The sequence below is a fragment of the Benincasa hispida genome, chromosome 10 (genome assembly GCF_027475165.1).
Source record: "Benincasa hispida cultivar pf3 chromosome 10, pf3_genome.v1.1, whole genome shotgun sequence".
NCBI lineage: Eukaryota > Viridiplantae > Streptophyta > Magnoliopsida > Cucurbitales > Cucurbitaceae > Benincasa > Benincasa hispida.
Window position 1 is genome coordinate 16,910,399 of NC_143487.1, and position 21,073 is coordinate 16,931,471.

Here is a 21,073-nt window from a genome sequence, read left to right on the forward strand (position 1 = left end):
ATTAGAAGACCAAATATTGGGAAAATACATATTAACAGCAGCAGAATGAACTTCGATATGTCCTGACAAAATAAACATCAGGATGAAACTCAAAGTAGACATGATTATCAGCAGCAAATTTTCAAACACGAATTAAATTTTTTATTATTTGAGGAACATGGATATATTTTAGATGAAAAATAGGACAGGGAGGTTTAGCACTAAATAAAGAAGAAGCAGTGTGTAAAGCTTAAGCTTGCAGACCTGCACCGTTATCAACTTTGATGTCATTGCCTCCATTGTAACAAGACCGAACAGAGAGATTGTTGAAATCATTTGTGACATGGTTGATAGAGCCCGTATTTGGATATCAGCTGGTATCGATGTCCAGAAAATCTTGATTGAGCAGTATATCAGACATTGATCCATTAGTTTGAACAGGAGCATTATTCTGACTATGAGAAAATGGAAAATTACGATTTCCAGAAGTAGAGTTATTTCCTTTCTGATAGCCTCCTTCATAACGAAAGTAACACCAAATAGTTGTGTGACCAAGATGTCCACATATCTTACATTGCGGCCTGCTGTAATTATTCCGGTTTTGATGAAAGAAGCGTCTGCCACCGTGATTGTTCCTATTACCTCTACCTCGATAACCTGGATGATATGAACACTGTGATTCAGAAGAGAAATTACTTGTGTCTTTCTGAGCTTGATGTTGAGCAGTAAGATTGATTGAAGGTAAAGAACTATCTGGTGTAATCATATTTCACTCATTACGGGCTTCTTGTAACAGAAGAAGAGAGTAAACCTTCTGAAGTGTTGGAGGTTCTGTTTGAGCAGAAATTACAGATATAGTGGATTCAAATTTTGCCCCCAATCCGGCAAGGATATATATTACCTATTATATGATCTCTTGAAATATTGTAACCAGCAGTAGTCAGAGAATCAACTAAATTTTTTATCTTAGGAAGGTAGTCTTTCGAGCTTAAATTTCCATTCTTCATATTTTGAAGCTTGAGTTTTAATTGCATAACCCTAGCTAAATTTCTTGGTTGAATTTTCTAAACCTCCTTGGTGATTGAACAATCGATCACCTCTCCCAGGATATCTTCGAAAATTAAACCAAAAAGCCACGAGATGATCAGTTTATCTTGACGTTTCCAAGTATGAAACTCAGGATTTGCCACTCGAGCTAAAGACGATGTAGAATCATCCGAAATTTCAACAAATCGTAGTGGAAGTTCTGCATTTTCTTCAATGTGGTTTTCTAGTCCCTAACCTTCTAATGCCGTTAGTACCTGAAGCTTCCAGATCAAGTAGTTGCTACTATTCAATTTAACTTTAGCAATTTCTTCTTCTGGTATGATCAATTGAGACGATAAACTTGGCGCTATAAGATCCGAATTCGTCACCGTACAATCATCAAAGATTTAATAGCTCGCTGTTAGCCTAGACTGAGGCTCCGATACTAGCACAAGAATTCAACTAAAAATGACAGAGGAAAACGAGAGAATGGGCATAAACCACAAAATGACTTCATCTCTTATCGAAACTGATCAAAGGTGACATGGAAGGATATATAATAAATTATCGTCAGAACGTCATACACAAACTATTCAGTTATCACTATCACAATACCAGAACATCTAAACGAATAACAGCGGCAACGCTACTCAGAAAACTACTGTTCTTGCGTAACATCTTCAACAGTAAGTACTCGTATCAGTGAAAAGAATAATATGATTGATCTCCAAATAAAATGCAGTACCTCCGCCATTGAATCTGATTGCTCTCTGCAGTTGAACAGCATTAGAAGAGCGTCCCTCAGCCATGGCAGGATCGAGCTGGTCAAGAGCCTTGTTGAAATTCGAAAGATAAGACGCATGATCTCTCCAACAGAGCTCCATAGTCATAAGGAAGGACAGGATAGGCAATCATCCAGCCCAGCCAGAGTGAAGCCTAATCCGTCATTTTCACTCAGTATCAAAGTTTTCCTGCTCCGCATCAGAGCCATTTCTCAAAAATTTCTCCCATTTCTCTCTTTCCTTGCTTGTTTCCTATATTTGTATTTGCAGCGTTTACGCGCGCCTTTCAACTTAATAGCCTACGCCTGTAATTCAATTTGGATTGAAAAATACTTAGCATTGGAACCACTCTCTTCCTCCATCTTACCAAATTATTCGATCACGGTTTATCATACGATAAATTATATGTTTTAAAATATATATATTTTAATTATTTTTACTATATATATGATGAGCGTGAAATAATAAAAAAAAATAAGTGATACTCGAGATATACCTGAGATTCACTATTAATGAAAGGCAACACAAGATTCTATTACTTAAATCTATTTTCGAATTCTATCATCTAAATAGGACAATTTCTGAAAATAACATTTTTATATTTTCATTATATTTCGATTTTGAATTTTAGATTGTAAAATGCATAATTATATTAAACAAAGAAAAAAAATTAAAAATACAATATATCATGTTAACTCAATACATTTTTTTAAATTAAAATATGTTTTATATAATGTACTATAAATTATATAATATTTAAAAATAATAATTACACAAATTTTTAAACATAAAACATGTTCATAAATAAATTAATATTAGTTTGTTGTCAACTAATAATATATGATGGGTAACTACAACTAGTTTTATGATGTATAAATATAGTATCAAACACATTTAAATCATTGTTTAAATTAGAATATAATTTCTGAATTTGCTACTAAACATGTATTTAAAAACATGAAATACAACCATGTTTTCATTAATCTCTTGTTCCCAAATTTACGTTTTTAGATTTACTACCAAATTGGTAGACGAGTAGGAGGTACTAGTGTCGATTTATATTGCAAAAGCCCTCCCCTTTTTTTTTGTTATTGCCATAAACGACCTAAAATTGCATTCAGTTATACTTTTTGTTTTTATTGTCATTGTTGTTCGTATGAAGAAAATACTTGGGTGCATCTATTTTTATGCATCACTCACATAAAAAAAAAATAATAAGAAGAATTTGTCACATGGAAAATTATGATTGGACAATTTGATGAGATTGTTCGGGATGCACCTAAGTATTCTTTCTTCGTAGAATTGAGTAATACTTAGTGATGTTGCTTTTAGTTTTTTTTTTTTTTTTTTTTTTTTTTTTTTTTTTTGCATCTTCTAATTTTTCTATTATGATGTTCATTTAAACACTTATTTTTAAATTTTAAAAACAAAAACAAGTTTTTTAAAAACTATTTATGAGTGAAAATAGTGTATATAAATTTAATTTCTAAAAATAAAATGGTTATCAAACAGACATCAAATAGTTATCAAACAAGTTTAAACTCATTAGATCTTTCATTTCCATTTAAGCCCCGTTGATAACTATTTAAATTTGTGTAATTGCAGCACGTTTAGGGCCAATAATTAAGGCCACGTTTATCCCACTAAAAACGTAATAGATCAGTGGGAATAAAAAAAGTGGACTCCATTTGATTACTTTTGATATTATTTAGTTGTGTTCACACATGAGCTCCACATGCATGTCTATAACGAAATAACGCAATCTAATTGATGAAAAAGTACTCAATCCAATTGAACTTGAGAATTATATCATATCGTTATCGTTACCATTACGGCTACTACTATTGTTACTGTTACAGCTGAAAAATTATCAATTTTGACATATTTATTATTATCGTTACCGCTTGACCCTCAGAGGTAGAGGTAAGGGTAACGATAATAATAGATTTGACAAAATTCATAATTTTAAGTAAAGACGATCAAAATCAATCCAATTATGTTTGTGATTCAAATTCATTACAATTGATTCATCAATGAAATTTCATTACGATTACATCGATTTTTATTATGGTTTGATAAACATGGCCTAAGTATATAGCAACATTTTTAAAGAAGTATAAATATAATAAAATCTATCAATAATAGACTATAAACTTCCAGAGCTGGATCTTAATTTTACTATATCTACAAATTCTTTTACATTGTATTAGTTGACTAATACTTTGAGCGGATGCCCTTAAGAACAAGAGGCCAGAACACATATATCTGTTCTTTTTTCCTTTTTTCCTTTTTTCCTTTTTTTTTACTTTTTAAATAACTCCAAATCAAAGAAGTAATAAAGTTCCCTCGACATACACTTTTTTTTTTTTAGCAAAAACGATCAAATAAGAATTGTACTAATATTCTAAAAAATTGCGTGTAGAGAGTTTAATTTTAAATTTTGGATATTTATATTTAATACAAGGAGAAATACAATGCTGTATTCTCTCTCCAATCACTACAAAATAGTTAAATTGCAACTCTTTTATTCCTTATAATCTTCTTTCCTTCTTTCTTTCTTTCTTTCTTTCTTTCTTTCCTCTTCCTTTTTTTTTTTTTATAGGAATAAGAAATATAAAAAAATAGATTATATTGGAACTCTTGTATTGCAACTCTTGTATTAAAGAATTAAATTTCAACTATTGTATTCCTTATAATCTACATTACAAAACTCAGTTAAATAGAATTGATTGATTTTCAAGCTCATGGCTATCTTGACCGATCAAGAGCATAACAATCAGACAATAGATGTGATATCCCAAATTGGTTTGAAATTAATTATCTTCAATTATTTGGAATTATATTTTCGATTTTTGGAGTTTGACATTGAATTAAATGTGATAAGATAATTAAGTTTATATTTAGTGATTTGGATTTGTGGATTATTTTTGTGAGAGATTGAGAGGATAAAGGAAGAAAGGAAAAGAAAAAAATATATGTATATTGGGTGTTGACTGGTCAAATTAGGGTTTGACTTAATCTTAATATATATATATATATATATATAAGTAAGGTTAAAAAGAAAAAATAAAAGAAATTTAGTTTTTCCCTCTTCTCCACGCCAGCAGTTGTGAGCCCCCCACCCAATCCACAACTTTTTCTTCTCTTCCATTCGCAACCCACACGAGAAGCTCCAAATCTGTCATCCCGCACCGCTTTGACCACATTAGTCGCGAGTTCTCTTAGCTGTGACCCAGCGCCGCTCGTTCCACCAGAGTTTCAGATCGCGTCGTAATCCAGGCGCAGCCCACCTGATCTCCAACCACGATCTCCAGCCGCCTGCTAGCACCGTCGCTGGAGTCTAGCTGCCAGATCTGAAGCCATACCACTATCCATAGTCGTCCATAGCTGGTGCTTAGCGTGTCATTCGTGTGGGTTTTTGTCGGGTCGTCTGTTCGTTTCAACGTCCGCTGTTTGGTCTGCAGCACTCATTCATCGTCGATCGTTGGTCACTACCACTAAGTCATCGCTTTACATTACCAGATTTTTAGAGTTCGATGGGTTCTGGTGAGTTGATGAGATTTCGTTGGGTTGTTTCCGATCTACTAGTATGTGGTTAGTTTAATTGAGTTTCAAGTGTGGCCATGGTAGGTTGGTCTAATTTCAGCTTTCTCACGCTGCCTTGATCATAGATTTAATGTTCTGGAAGAATTCGAAGAAGTTTAAAGAAATTTCCAACAAGGTTGGGTCTACAATCGGTGAGTTTTGTTGGGTTCTTGTTTAATGGTAGATTACCCATTAAGCTTTATGCTGGTTTAAGTTTGTTACTCACAATGTTTGTGTTAGATTGGAGCTTTGAAGGACTTTAAGGCACTATTAGAAACCACTGGGTTTTTGTAGGTTATCTTAAGTTTAATTGTTGGGAATTTAGTCATTATCTTACTGGTGATATGTGCATAGGCTGAACTACTTGGTGGACGTCTTTGAGTGAAATCTTAGATCGGTCTTGTTTGGACCTCCATTTGGACCAGTGGTTTAAGGATAGTTGAGGCCAAGTGTGTTGGAAATTTATGCTTTATGGGATGAAACTGGTTATGATTTATGTTTTAGGCTTTGGATTAAGAAGTTTGATAAACAAAGAGACAAAATCGTTTGGATTTAGTCTAAGGTAAGTGATTTACTACTTGTTCGCACTCGAACCTAAGTTGATGTTAATTCTGTTTTGATGGTTGAATTGCTATGACTTGCTATGGTTGAACTATTGAGGGTGTTCTGGAAATTTGCTAAGTTTGAATGATGGATGGACCGTTGAGACTGTTCTAGAAACTCTCGAGTAAGTATGTTCTAAGATTATGATTACATGCTTATGACTATGTTAGATTGATGGTGATTGTTAGCATTCCCCTAACAAGCTGTGTACATCCCCTGTGTATGTTTTGACATCCTTATGGGATCTCCACCTATATTTATGATTTTTTTGTGCCTTCGGATTCGCTCCTTATGCCTATGCTTATGCATATACCGAGATGCACACCATTTGTCTTATTAGGAAGACTAACCTATACACTTAGTGGGCCCAATAGTAAGACTTACATAAAGATATACCGACGTATGACGAGGAATCCGTGACAGGGTCATTGGAACTTGACATTGCTTCCGCACATGATTTCTCAAAGTGTTATGTTTTGTTTTAGTCAAATATTTAAATTATTCGATTGTTTTAGTCAGATATTTATTTAATTTATTTTGAAGTGGATTAGGGATACCCAGTATTTTTATTTTATTTTATTTTATTATTTTAGAGCTTTATTTAATGAAAAAAAATTATTTCTTTTATTGGATTTTTTTCTAGAAATATGTTTACAAGCTTAGGCATGCATGTAGTGGCGTCCTTGAAGTATATTAGAAAGTTAGGTCTTTACCTATAAAGCAGCTCAAGCAGACCCTATTTAAAACTAATACATACAAGAAAATAGAGAATATAACTTTATGTTGAGGATTTGAGGCTTATTTTTAATTAGTAAAAAAAAAAAAAAAAACTCAATATTTCTAAAAACTTCCAACTAAACAATGATATCACCTCTAGCTATTGTATACATGTCCCAAATTCTTATTATTTCCTCTTTCATTCATATATTGTCACCCTCTTCCAAGAAATCTAAATGCATTAATAAATCCCTTCTCAAAAATGAATAAATTAAACCAACGGTTGTGATTTACTACTACGATTCTCATTTACCTCCCTCAACAAAGGCTTGGGTAGAACATTGACGACATCTTAAAAGCTTCGATGTCTTTAATGGCTACTACCGATTTCAGTGGCATCTCGGCTTCGATCATGTTTGCCTCACAACCCCATACTCGAATTGCAAGTCTACGACATTTGGGTGATGATTCTTGCATGTATGTTTTGTACCATTCTATAATGTCGTTCTTTTGAATGTTCTTCAATTCCTCAGCTTCCTTCTGTGAGAAATCAAACATGTACCTGAACCGATATTCCATCTCAGTAACGGTAAATATCTGTCATTCAGAAGTTTGATGCATGTATTGGACCAAGAAAGAAAAAGAACAATACCTCTTATCGACAATTTGATTCCATAATCTATTGGTCTCGTAAGAGAGTGATGGATCCTTCTCCAACAGCTTACCGATTAGTCCATTTTTATAATTCTCAAAAGAAGCTTCATCAAGACCAAGCTGCCAAAAAACAAACAAACAAATTTTCAAGATATGTATATGATAAAATAGGATTATGGCAGAGAAATTCCTATACTTTTTGTGCCAGAACATCAAAATAGGACAACTAACTTTTTATTATAAATCGAACTTTCATTTGAAACGAAAAAGAAAATTTAAAAAGATACAAGGGCTTACAAAATAAAGCCTCAAAAAATAAGAGAATAATTTTTAAAACATTGTCAAGAGAAACAAGAAATCTTAAAGAGGGTAAACATCACTCAAAGACCTCTTCATCCCTCGAAAGTTCTATGATCTATCATTCCTCTCATCTCAAAGACCTCATGAGATGGTAAAAATTCCGACTTACCACAAAAGCCTATCTTTCTCACAAGATTAAAAATCAAACCGATGAGATCGATTAAGTTTTAAAACATATGAAACCATATATATCCATTGCACAAAACTGCTATATAAACTGTGAGAAAATGAGGAGACAGCTACTACTCTAACTCCACTAAAATGACGAGACAGAATCTCAAGTAATGTTCATATGATAAATTTATCAACTATTAGTAACAGTATGAGGAAGGGGCTTGCACTGACCAGTAGTTCTTTCAAGCCAGTTATGAAGTTTTCAAATCTCTCTTGCAAAAAGATTGGACTGTACTCGGATGATTGAACAGAGAAACAAAAACCATATATCCGGTATGTTATCCGCGGACTGCATTGGACAACATAACCAAGTTGCTCCTTTGTCCTGTACCATTCATAAGTAGAACATTAACGATACATGTGCAAATCCCTATTATAAAAAATTTTAGTCGACATTTTTTATTTCATACACTAACAAAATTTCAGGAGTCTGAAAAGATGACCGGTATGGTCTATTCGCTTCACTCGCTTCGCTTGTATTGAAGTAATAGAATAAACTCTTTCAAACAAGTGAAAAAAGTGATATACATGCACTCACTTCACAATGATCAGATTGAATTAAATAACTTCATGGAGCAAAGTGCATTCTTTAACAAGCACATTGGTCCAGAAGATCTGTTCGGACACAATTCGCTGCTCCCTGCCTAGCTTCCTCCAGGCCAGGAAGTACTTGTATGCCTAGGCTCACTCTAATGATCAGAGTTCAGTTTCTTTACAAAAAGGAAACAGACAATAAGCAGGTGACTCAAGACTAGGAGCTGCGCCTCTCCCAGTTAAAAAAATCACATTTTTGATCCCCCAGTCCATTCCTAAATCTGAAAATGAAAAAAGAACTCTCCCAAAAGGACACAAAAACATTTGTCACATGCTTTCCCCCAGATTCACCAGATGCAATGGGGATAAGAAGAGGAAACTGAAACACTAGGTTGAACAATGAAATAAACGAAGGGGTTTCCTCAAAAGCTGATTTGGTAACAAAAAGTATTTCCAATCACAAAAAAGAAGAATGCAGAGAGCTCCAAGAGAAGAAAAACAAATAACATCACATCTCATCAGAACTTACAAAATAATAAAACAAAATATACTTTTCTATGTGAATGGATCTCCCTTAAAAAAATCACCTTAGCTGATTGAAAAGTGGCTCATCAATAATTTCATCAAATAAATCAATCAGAGCCTTTTGTCTGATTGACTCCATTCCAACCTCCGGCTCAATTTGAAAGTACAGCTGCACCATGAAACAAAAAGTAAAAGTGCGTCGAGAAACATGTTGACCTGTGCCATCAGATATGATCGGCAATGGTAAATCGGAGTTAGACTCCAGAGGACAAGGGAATAGATTTCGTTCGTCATTACCTCCAGCACAGAATTTCTCTCCAATTTATTTTTTACACTGACGTCTTTAACAAGATTAGCCCCAGGAGGTAAGCATATTACACGCTCATAATGCCTCATTCCAAGAGGAAGTGGTTGTACAGAGAAGTTGTCTTTAAATATGTTAGACAGGCTTATTGCTTCCTCTTCTAAGAAATTTCCATGGCAAAGTCCCTCAATGTAAAGCTGCCCAAAATGGAGAAATAAAACTGTCATCCTCAGAAAATAGGAATGTCCCCATATAGAAAATTTTAGAGAAATAAAATGATAATGAATTAACCTAAGTGTGGATACGAATACAAGACAGTTACTATGCCAAACAGACAAACCAAGCACACAGAAACGGACATGACAAGGACACATTTATTGAAATATACATTTTTTCTAAAACAAGTATCATTTTCATATCAGGAGATTTAAAGGCAATGAGTTTGTACATTAATAAGCTTAAAAATTTATTTTGATGTATATCGCTCTCAAAATTTATTATGTTTGTCATATATGTGTCTTTTTGGCATACAATATACTTAACAAGTGTTTGATGCATGTTTAATATATGTTCGACTTGCTGTGACTATGTACAACTAGTGTCTAACACATCTATTGCTCTAATAGGTGTCTAATACGTGTCGGAGTGTCTAGCATGTGTCAAACACAGACACACTAGCCAAACACTAACCAAACTATTGTGCTTCTTAGAAATCAACAATTCATTCCATTACTAAATGTCATGGCAACCACAAATTATGAAACTAAGGATAATAGAAGAAATGAAAAAATAATTGTTGGTGATACTCATTGTCAAGAATATGCAGCAGTATTTAAGATGTCTGGAAGACCACGTAATGATACCTGGGATAGAAGCTCAGGGATATGTGCCTTCAAATCGACAAAAGACAGGTCATTTAGGACATCACTTTTCTCGTCTGCATCATAGAATCTCTCACACAGAACTTGTAATCTCAAGTATGAAGAGTGGCTTCGAGGCTTCATATTGGTGTTTCTTAAATTCCTCTCCATATTTTCTTTAATTACCTTTACAAAGTCTGTGTCAGTTTTTCATTGTAAAACCAAATACCAGGAAGCAATCATTAAGACCTATCTCCCAAAAATCCAAGAATTAAATTATGCCATACACCTTAAAACGATCTTCAGAAGGCATAAATGTCTTGGCAGTTCCCAAAAGTTTGGACAAAAGATTAGGAAGCTTATCATTGAAACCAAACACCTTCAGCTCCAACTTGTCGCCAAAAATAGCCACCGAAGTTTCCAGCTTGGCAATGCTAGCCTGAAAAAGACAAACATGAGCTCGTTGTCTCATACATTAAATGGGATACAAAAATGTTGAAACTGTAGTCTTTCTATGTAGTCAGAGTATTACTGTGATAATTTCTGACATTAACCACTACGGTGATTACTGTCTTAATATAGAAAACAAGCCACAGACTCTTTAAGAAAACAGTTCAGACCCATAAATGAATAAGAATCCCTAAACCCCTCATACGAAATAGCCAGAAATGTAGTAATATAAAATCGCCAAGTAATATACGGACATAAGTGGTTAACCTGATATATAATCTCATTCAGCTTGTCCTTAAGGAGGTGAACAAATAACTCGGTCAAGAGACAATTTTTCACACTACTGTACCCCCCACTCAAATTAATACGAAAATATGTATTCGCCCGAGGAAGTTTAAAGGAATTATCCAGCTTGTACCAGAACTTCATCAATGGTTCATCAAGTATGCATCTTGGAGAAGATTCAAGCAGAAGATCATTACAAACTTTAGAAGCACGAATGGAAAAATCACACGGAATGAATTCATTCTGTGCAGGCAGATGAAGTGAAGCATCAATTTCAGGAGGGTCCCTCCACAGATCCATCAAAGAGGGAGGAATATCGTCCACAGAATAATGCGATCCAAACCAGGGTTCAATTTTGAAGTCTGAAAGAGAGAGAAATTTAGCAACTGGGCATTGAATATATCACTTATAATCTTAATAAATAGGCTGAAATTGTCGTTTTTTAGAAGAAATAAAAATTAATTCCAGCAAAAATATTGCATGGATGATTTAACCCCTCAGTCTTGAAAACCAATGGAAACATTTAACACTCACTCTACCTCCAGCCCTTGTCAATATTGCAATAATTCTTCTCTAAGATAACCATTTCTAATATCCCAAACCAGATGCATAATCTGTATTTAGTGTCAAAGAAGTACAAAGTTTTTTTTTTTTGTTTTTTTTTGGGGGGGGGGGATTCAAAAAGCCTTTTATCCCAACTTGAGTTTCAAATGGAAATTTCATAATCAGCTTCATATTTGTGTGATTAAATTCTTTTTCAGAAATATGATATCACAAAATATAACAAGGTGCAGGTGGGACAGGCATATATCTTTGATAGGTGGACAACATCATAGTTTTTGCTTCTTATTTAGTTTCTTCTGAAGCCAAAATTACCTTGTAGAAAACAAACCTGACATACCTTCCAACTTACTGAAAGATTTTGATACTATATCAACCCTCATGTTTTCGGGTGTAAAGAAACCAATAATATGCTTGACCAAATCCTCTTCCCATATCTTGTGTACGTAGTCCCCATAAATGACATGTTCTGCTGGATAAAAAGATAAATTCTCTGCATAAAAGAATTTAGACAAGTTAATACATTACTGGTGTTTGTAGCAAATAAAATTAGTTCCATCAGTGATCCATCATCATGTAGATAACTCGATATGAAAGCTGTGGTACTAAATCACCGTCAAACGACAGACTATTAAATTAATGTTACACGAATATTTCACATGCATGCTAATAACAATAATTTTGCGTGAATGTTAACCAACCATCCTTCTGCTCTTGCTTGACATTTTCTTGTCCTGAATCCTGATGGGTAAGCTAACCAGACAGCAAGTAATTTATTGTTTCAAATTAACACTTAACAAGTGAATAGAATAAGATTCTCAAATTTGTAATAAAAAAATATAATTAACATGATTATCCAAAATATAAGGACACCAAATTTAGAGTTGACAACATGAATAACCTGCAAGTTCTGCAGCATAGTCATCCTGAGGCTGCTCCTCGGCAAACCTAAATTCCATGTTTCCAATGTCCTGGAGTTCTTTAAAGATCCACTCTTGAGGAGAAACTTGCCTTAGCAACTTAAGGTATTGATAGACATAGCCAATAATCTCAAAGATCTGAAGAATGTTCATCCAGGATTAGCAAGCCATGACAAGCAAAAACTTGTATGGTTAAAACCCATACATTTTTATTCTTTTATATATCAGACATATTTCATTTCCAGAAAAAAGTAGCTACAAAAGCAAGGGGGCAAGATATCCAAAAAAGTACACCCAAGCTTTTTGTTACTGTAAATTTTCAGGCCCCACTCATAGAAATGGCGAAATCCAGGTGAACAACTTAAAAAAATACATATAGTATGTGGGGATATTAGAGTTGACTTAGCGTTCGTTGTCTGTACACTAAAATTGAAGATTCTAAAATCTTTCTAAAGGTGTACAGACAATAAATGCTAAGTCAACTCAAATAACCTAACATACTATATGTATTTTTTAAAGTTGTCCAGCCGGATTTTTCCATTTCTATGAGTGGAGCACCCAGATTTATGGCAACAAAAAGCCAGGTGTACTTTTCACCCATAACGGATCCATGGTTGATTTCATTTTCCTAACTTTCTGAGAAGAGCAAGCTCAAAACTTTAGTTGGTTTCCAAGATTAAGAGAATCATATAATATACTACCACAAGCAAATCTGCAATGAAAATATCCACCTCAAAGTAAAAGTTACAACATCACCTTCTCTTTACCAGAGTCAGTCAGATATATTGACATTCCAAATACATAAGCCATAGAAGACCGATACATTCCTTCATCCCCAACACCAGCAGATAAAGATGTTGCCCATCCTTTAGCCTTCAGGAAGAAATGCAAGCTTCCCTTGCCCTCTGGAAATTAAAGGTTATGAGGTTCAAGTTGAAATATAAAACAAGAAATGATGTTTGGTGCGGCCAATGAACTTAAGAATCAAGAGTTGGAAAGTTTTTTTGGAAAATAAAAACATCAATACTGGGAAATGTAGCATTTTTTTAGTTACATATAAACATAGCAAACTTTGGACTTAATATTGAAGAAGTCATGACAATCTCACCATGCCCAAGGAGATGGGCAATATAATCTTCAGGCTTCTTCAGATAATCGTGTTTAAGGCACGGCAACGTCCATGCTAAGTCAAGGATGTGAACATCTTCAACAGCCTCTAGCTTGTAAAGCTTCCCAGATTGCCAGATTGGATCTTTTACTGTGAACCTTGGCTTCGCTTGAACACCTTTTTTAACCTTACCAAACAATTCGAGAACCCAATTCTCAAGTATATCCAGAGGTTCTGAAATGCAATAGTTCATAACCATGTTAGAAAACTACCCAAGTAAAAGAAGGTGCATATAAGATTGGAAATCTTATTATTTGTCCAAATAACATTTACGCTTATAACAAAGCTGGTTCTCGCTCCTCTAGCATTTTAACATTTGTTTTTTTCATTTTCTCAATAAATAATCATATGGCCAAATCTAGGATAAGGAGCACAGAAAAAGCATGACATAAGGGTTGGATTGCAATGATAAACCTCAGGAAGATTGATTGCATCACCATAGAAGAAATTTCAAGTATGTCGAATTCTGACTTAGCAAATCTTGCAATTTTGTGGGGTGTTTGGCTTGAAAGAAATGGCAGTAGAGGACTTGATCAATCTTGAGATGTAGATTTTAATTTTTTCTTAGGGTAGTGGCCTCTACCTCTACGGCCTTTGGAATGGAAGCCCTTTTTATAGGTTGAGGTTCCTTTCATATGGGTTGCTTTTTTATATGCCCCTGTATATCCTTTCATTTTTTTTAATGAAAGTGTGGTTTCTTATGAAAATAAATAGAAACAAGACAAAAACAAAGCTTAAGCAACTCTTTCTCTTTCTTCCTTTTTTTTTCTCCTTTCTTTTTTCTTTTTTTGTGTGTGGGGGTGGGGTGGGGTAGGGTGGGGGTGGAACACCTGAATTCAAGCGCCCCCATGCCCAAAACAAGAAGATGGTCAATGGGCCTAGAAATGACAAACATGCAGCCCAAACCCGGCAAGAATATACTGAACTGATAATTGAAGTAAAAGTGAAATGTATGAAATTGGAATTCGCAGGACTCAAAATAGATGTTTTTCACAAGTGAAGGTTGAGTTGAGAATTCTTCTTCACCAAAAGAAAGTATTGATAGTAACTTCCATCATTGATGCTGTAGAATAATAAAAACATGTAACTAGAAAGTTTGGTGTGTATATATATATATATGAAAATCATACAGCTGAAATACTGAAAGATGTCATTTGTACTTAGCTAGCAAAGGCCTCCAAACAATGAATTTGAAATTCCATTTTCCTGCATTCTATATTTTGTGACATAACACATAGTATCTCAAGAAAACTGGTGTGTGTGTGTGTGTGGGGGGGGGGGGGTGGCCTCACCTCCACCAATGACAGTCAGCTTCATTAATCCACCATGGTAATAATCTCTGAACAGTTTCAATATTTGTTCTCGCAGATTTATACCCTTTTCCATTGCATCAACCAAGCTCTTCTTATTACCTTCCATTACAAGAAAATGAGAGATAAAAATGATCTTATCACATGACAAGACTGATCGATCAGAAAAAGAAAATAAGGCGATAAGTAGGCTAACCCCAGAAGAATCTGTTAAAAGGATGACCAGGTACGGATGAATAACATTGAAGTTGTTGAAGTCGGCATGCGTCATTTTGCAAAACCTGGTTGAATTCTATTTTTCATATGTTAAACATACAGTTAGGCAGTAAAAACTTGTTAGGAGCATGATAAAGTGTAAGAAACAAAGAGCTTGATCAGAAGATTGATCTGGAAACAATTTTCAATTTTATACTTCTAAAACTGATAAAAGAACTGTAATCAAGTGGTTTACAAAAGTTAATATATTATCCACTTGAAATCAGTGCGTACAAGCTTGTATTTTGTTTTAGGGAAAATTAACTTTGGTTTTCCTGAAAGATGGTCTATCCAAAAAAAAAAAAAAAAAAAAAACAACCAAAGGGAAACGAAAGAAAACAAATTTTAAGAAAAAGTTAAACAAACATGCATCCAATGAATTTTTATTCTCATAATAGAAAACCATTTTGAAAAACAGCTTTCAAATAGTCCATAATATTTCTAACGAGCAGGAACCTACCTGAATCAACCGCAAGTACCTCTCTTTCCATGGCTTCAGTTTTCACTAGAGGTGAAATGAAAAACTGTGAAAACCTGATAAGAAAACAGATCGATTTTGATATTCAACCAATCAGCTAGAAAAAGGAATGCACTACAACTAAATATCAAATCTCAGATAATCATCAGAAATGGACACGATTTTCCTTGCAATCAACCATTTCCTTAATATTTTAAATAATAAATACATTATATTAAGATTTAGGAATAGATTAAAACATAGTGATGAACCTGGATGCTAAACCTGGTTGCTACAATTAGAGTTTAGGGGTAAATTTTGTTATCCAAGATATATTCGGGAAAATCAATGAGAGATTTTGTGTTTTTTTTTTTTCCTCTCATCAGAAACAGAGACATATATTCAAAAAAGGAACCGTATAAAAGACAGTCAAGGGCAAAGGGAAAAGGAGATGTTTTTATACATAATACATTAGCTATATTGTTCTTACAATTCTCAATTAAAGAAAGGTGTTATGGTTCCACACACACACACACACACACACAGAGACCATCTATAAAAGCAACCATGGTTTTTAAAGAAAGAAAAAAAAAATGATGATGAGGGTTTTCTAGATAAACTTTTCAATTTTGCAGTGAATGTATGCAGCAGGATACACTCTGTGGGCTACTTAGTGGGAGTTTATTATATAGGATTTCTCCAATATTTCTTCTCTCTTTTTGATATGAGAAATACATGTATTGGGGAGAATTAGAAAAGACGTACAAATAGGTAATGGATATTTAGGTGCTCATTCCTGCTTCAAGTCGCAAAGGACACTAGAAAGGAAATCAGCCAAAATGTGAAGAACAGAGGAATTTGCTTCAGAGGAACCGTCTGTATTTAACTAAAAGAAAACCAGCTCTCTACAACTTATAATATTTTTGCAACCCTTCAGTTCTTTTCTGGCCTATACGGTAAAGGATATTCCAATCCGAGGGAGGATGGAGGAAAACAAAATACAGTACCAGGATATACAGACATGTTATTTCTTTCATGAAAATGCCGATGAAAACAATATTAACCTTTTCAAAGCACCTTTAAGAAACTCTCGCTTCACCTCAAAATGGTAACAGGTATGCTCTGCTTCTGTGTATGCATTTGAGGAACCTCCGTGCTTGGATAAATAACTATCATACTAGGAAAGCAAAGAGAGAAACTCAGACATCAAAGTAGTAAACTTTCATTCAAACCTATTTCATGCAAAATCTGATATTATGCACAATGGCTTTTCAAGCATAAAATTTGTCTTGCAAAATATATCATATCAATAGCCAATCTTCTATTGAGTTTTTAGACATTCAAACCTATTCATGCATTCAGTTCTTTATCCTTCAACGCCATTATTCTTTCAAATGGAAAATAAATAAATAAAAATGCTTGTACTGTAACAATTTCTTTTTAGATAAGAAACACTTCATTGAATGAATGAAATAAGGGGAGAGCCCAAAGCATCTATAGGTGATTACTGCTTGTACTGTAACAATTTATACAAACAAACCTCGTTTTCATCTGGAAAATCAGTACTTCCCATGAAAAGCATGTGTTCTGCAGAACATGTAAGCATGTTATTTCCAAATTTCCAGATATTAAGTTTGTGGGCAAATGCCATAGTTCAGTATCAATAAACCACATCAGTAATTATGAAATAATGTAGTATTAACATTTTCTGGTAAACTAATGCAACCACCAGATAAAAGCGTTAAAGGATTAACTTGAAATGGTTAACCGTAAATGCATTCAAAATATGAAATGGTTAATCTTGAATGCATTCTATATTTATGGAATCTACTAGTGTGATTTACAAACTTCACATAATTAGTAAAGTAACAAATCACTGAGAGCCTGCTGCAGGTAAACAACAAAAATGTTCCCGAAGAACAACATCCACAACTAGCGGTATCTGAGGGAACCTCAACATTTATACAGCTCAAATTTTAAAGGCTAAATAAATTTCCGTCTCTGCCTGTAGATTTAATTGGAAAAATTCCAATGAAGTGTTCATGCAAGACAAATGAACTAACCTAGAAAATGAGCAAGTCCCTGCGCTTCAAAAGGATCAGAGAAGCTGCCTATTTCTACGCACATTGCAGCTGCAGCCTGTAATCGCAAATAGCCAAAGAAAAAAAAGTTAATGTACGAATTAAACATGCCAGTTCTAGAATTTCCTTACAATATTGAAAGATTCCTTAATTTCAATCGATTCGTACGTCAAAAAGCTCACTAGACCGAAATAATTCGATCAACTTACTCGTCGATATCATGTTCATCAAAGCTTATCCACACATTACTTATTTGAAACAATAGAGATGAAATCCAAAATCGTCTTACGTAAAACTATCACTAACCTTCTTAGTCTGAACAGCAGCTTTACTCCCCTTCCCTTTCCCTTCTTCATCAGTACCATGACCTTGCTCCTCCTCCTCCACCTCCTCTCCTCCTTCCTCTTCATCTTCTTGGCCGTCATCTTCCTCTTCTCCTTCGCTATCCTCGCTTTCTTCTCCTTCCTCTTCCTCTTCCTCCTCATCCTCCTCCTCCTCCTCCTCCTCCTCCTCCTCCTCCTCGCATTCTTCATCCTCATCTTCGGAAGGCTTGGGGCATCCATCCGGATAAATCTCAGGATCATGAACGAGCAAAGCAGATAAGCCATTCTCCAGCTGAATAAACCTGTAAAGCCTTCTATCATTCGGTGACTTCACCACTATATCGTCTGAGGAGAAAGTGAGGCGACTTGTGACCATCCTTGAATCCGCTCGAGCTCTGAGCTATGGAAATGGAGGATTGAAGAAGCTAGAGAGAAGAGAAAGCTTCTGCTAGGTCTACCGCGAAGCGAGAGTTCAGTGCGTTAGCCGTAATTAGGTTGTGTTTGTGCTACCGCGCCAAGCAAGAATTTTCCAGTTAATGCTATAATTTCTTTATTGAATGAAACTACGTGTCCGCCTTCTTGGCAAAATTGTACGGATGGCTCAATTTTATGGTCCAAAATGTCAAATGACTCATTTTTAAAAAATAATGTCAATTGAACATCTGTTTACGTCATCACGGGATGAGATTACAAAAATGCTCCTCTAGTCTATATGAGTGCGCTCAAACTCAACGATCGTCACACTCCGCTCAAAATTAGGGAAAATTGTACGTGGAAGTGTCGTTCATCTCGCTCTACAAAACCATCGTCCATCTACTGCCGTAATCAAAGTTCTCTACTGCCGTAATTGAAGTTCTCTACTGGGTTAGTGAATTTAATTTTTGTCTTCCATGTTGTGTTGCGTCTGTTTAGGTTGGTCTCGTTTGATCGGTTGTCACGTTCATAACTGGTTTCGCGTTTATCTTTTATTTTGGGTTTTCGATGTGTTCTGCATTGGTTGAGGACGAAGAAGATATAGTTAGATGACAAGTTAGTGGATGAGTTTTGCGAGAGCGAGATGGGATAGAGCAATTCGAGCTAAAGCGAGATGGGCTAGAGCGAGACAACCGAAAGCGAGATGTGCTAGAGCGAGATGAGCGAAAGCAAGATGGGCAAGAGCGAGACTAGCGAAATATAGTGAGAGATAGCGAGAGTGAGGTCAGCGAGAGATAGCGAGGGCGAGATTAACGAGACTTTTATAGTATATTTTGTTAGTGATTTTTTAGTACGGACCTATTAACTAATAACTTGAATGTTCATACAATGCAGGAGTAATTTAAGATGTCAAAATCTTTGAAAATTCGTGAAGTTGATAGGTTTCCCGGGCAAGTAACTTGCCTGGCCCATGTTGCCAATGCCAACAAGATTGTAAAGCATAAGCTTACCGAAAGGCAGTTAAAGATATTCAAGAAAACAATTTTGGTCTCTTTCTAGACATTGAACTTGTATTCAACAGCCCTTTAATCCACCATATGTTATCGAGGGAAATGAAGAACTCAGGAATGGGCTCAATTAGTTTATTTGTCAGAGGAAAGGTCGTCACATTTTCGAAGGACGACTTTTTATTGATCACTGGTTTGTAGTGGTCTCCTACGCAAGTTGGACAGAGTGAGGAGTCCTCACAAGAACTTTTTACTAGGTACTTAGGTAGTCGGTTGACCTCATACGCATTCCACTTGCATTTGCTTGAAGAAGAATACAAAGAATTGGTATTTGAAAAATGATGATGCTATGAAAATTACCCCAGTATATTACACAGAGGTTGCAATGATGGGTAAAAACAAGCAAAAGAATGTTGTAGATCGTATTCTATTTGACGATGTTGAGGACATAGACTACTACAACAATCTTGATTGGGGTACAATTATTTGGCAAAGGACACTTGACTCCCTAAAGACCGCACTTAAAGACAAGGTTGGTTTATACAAGGAGAAGGTGAGGAGAAATAAAAATTATGTTGTGAAGTACTCCTCCATGGATTTCCCCAAGCATTCCAGGTAGATGTTCCTTAACTTAACTTTATCTTTGGTTTAACATTAACATAATTATAAATTTGAGTTGTTTGGATTTAGATGTGGACGTACGAGATCCTTTTGTCAATAGCAAGAAACATTGCCACTCGAAAGAGCAAGGTAGCCATTCCTCGTATATTACGGTGGTCATGCTCCCACTCGGTGTCATTCAAAACACTCGAGAGAGACATTTTTTAGTCTGAAAATATAAGTGTAATCTATGTAGCCACAGTATGTTTATTCGGTAGCTAAATGTACACTAACCATCTTACTGGGTTCCTTAATGCAGACAAAAGTCAAAGAGGGTCTTGTCATGTCCGATACTGAGAAGGAGTTTCAGGACACCCCAATTGATAAATGGGCCGTAAGACAAGCACATTCCGACACCGAGAGTTCAGGGAGCTCTAATAGTTCAAATAGTGACAATAGTTCAGATAAAAATAGTTCAGAAGGTGGAGAAGGTGAACAGCAGGGTAATTCAAAAGGTGGAGCAAGGGATGACGAATCCGATGGGGACCAAAACATCCACCAGTCTACTTACACTCCCAGTGAGGATATGTTTCATAATGTACTGGTGGTTGGTGACGTACGTCTTGAGTTTGAGGATGAATGTTCTGTCCCGGAGGATTCGGGCCATAGGGAGGGAGGCAATGTTGGTCCTGGTGTATATGCGTACCTGCGGACATTGACAGCTCAATATCGAGCTTGGATGCCCATGTATCGAACCTAGAGATGGACGTGAGAGACATGAAAGCACAATTGTCAACTATTTTGTCTTTATTACAGTCTATGAAAGGTTCCATGGTGTTTGAGGCAACGAGGTCTCCCACTCCACAGACAGGCCATGATGCCACTATGTCCCCCATCCTGACTGTACGTAGGTCACCTACCCCACCTGTATGTAGGTCACCTACCCCACATCCACCTAAGTCACCTACCCCGCCTGTACGTAGGTCACCTACCCCATCTCCACCTAGGCCATCTACACCACCTCCACTTAAGTCACCTACCCCACCTCCATCTAGTCACCGATCCCACCTCCACCTTCATCTGTACAGCTTGATATCACGACCTCCTCTAACACCCTACATCTCGATTCACAGGTATGA

General features: G+C 35.5%; 1 protein-coding gene across 1 annotated transcript; it reads right to left on the bottom strand.

The window, feature by feature from the left end:
• Window positions 1–6,752: 6,752 nt before the first annotated feature.
• LOC120088179 (Insulinase (Peptidase family M16) family protein) lies at window positions 6,753–18,514 on the bottom strand. The gene is made up of 19 exons (XM_039045293.2): window positions 17,897–18,514; window positions 17,573–17,648; window positions 17,050–17,096; window positions 16,574–16,686; window positions 15,513–15,586; window positions 14,994–15,089; window positions 14,780–14,899; window positions 13,428–13,661; window positions 13,076–13,224; window positions 12,301–12,457; window positions 11,740–11,892; window positions 10,821–11,200; window positions 10,393–10,542; window positions 10,107–10,289; window positions 9,237–9,440; window positions 9,002–9,108; window positions 8,052–8,205; window positions 7,345–7,466; window positions 6,753–7,254 (listed from the first exon to the last, which is right to left on the bottom strand). Exons 1-19 carry the CDS (start codon window positions 18,287–18,289, stop codon window positions 7,011–7,013), a joined length of 3,156 nt encoding a protein of 1,051 aa, XP_038901221.1. The 5' UTR covers window positions 18,290–18,514; the 3' UTR covers window positions 6,753–7,010.
• Window positions 18,515–21,073: the final 2,559 nt, after the last annotated feature.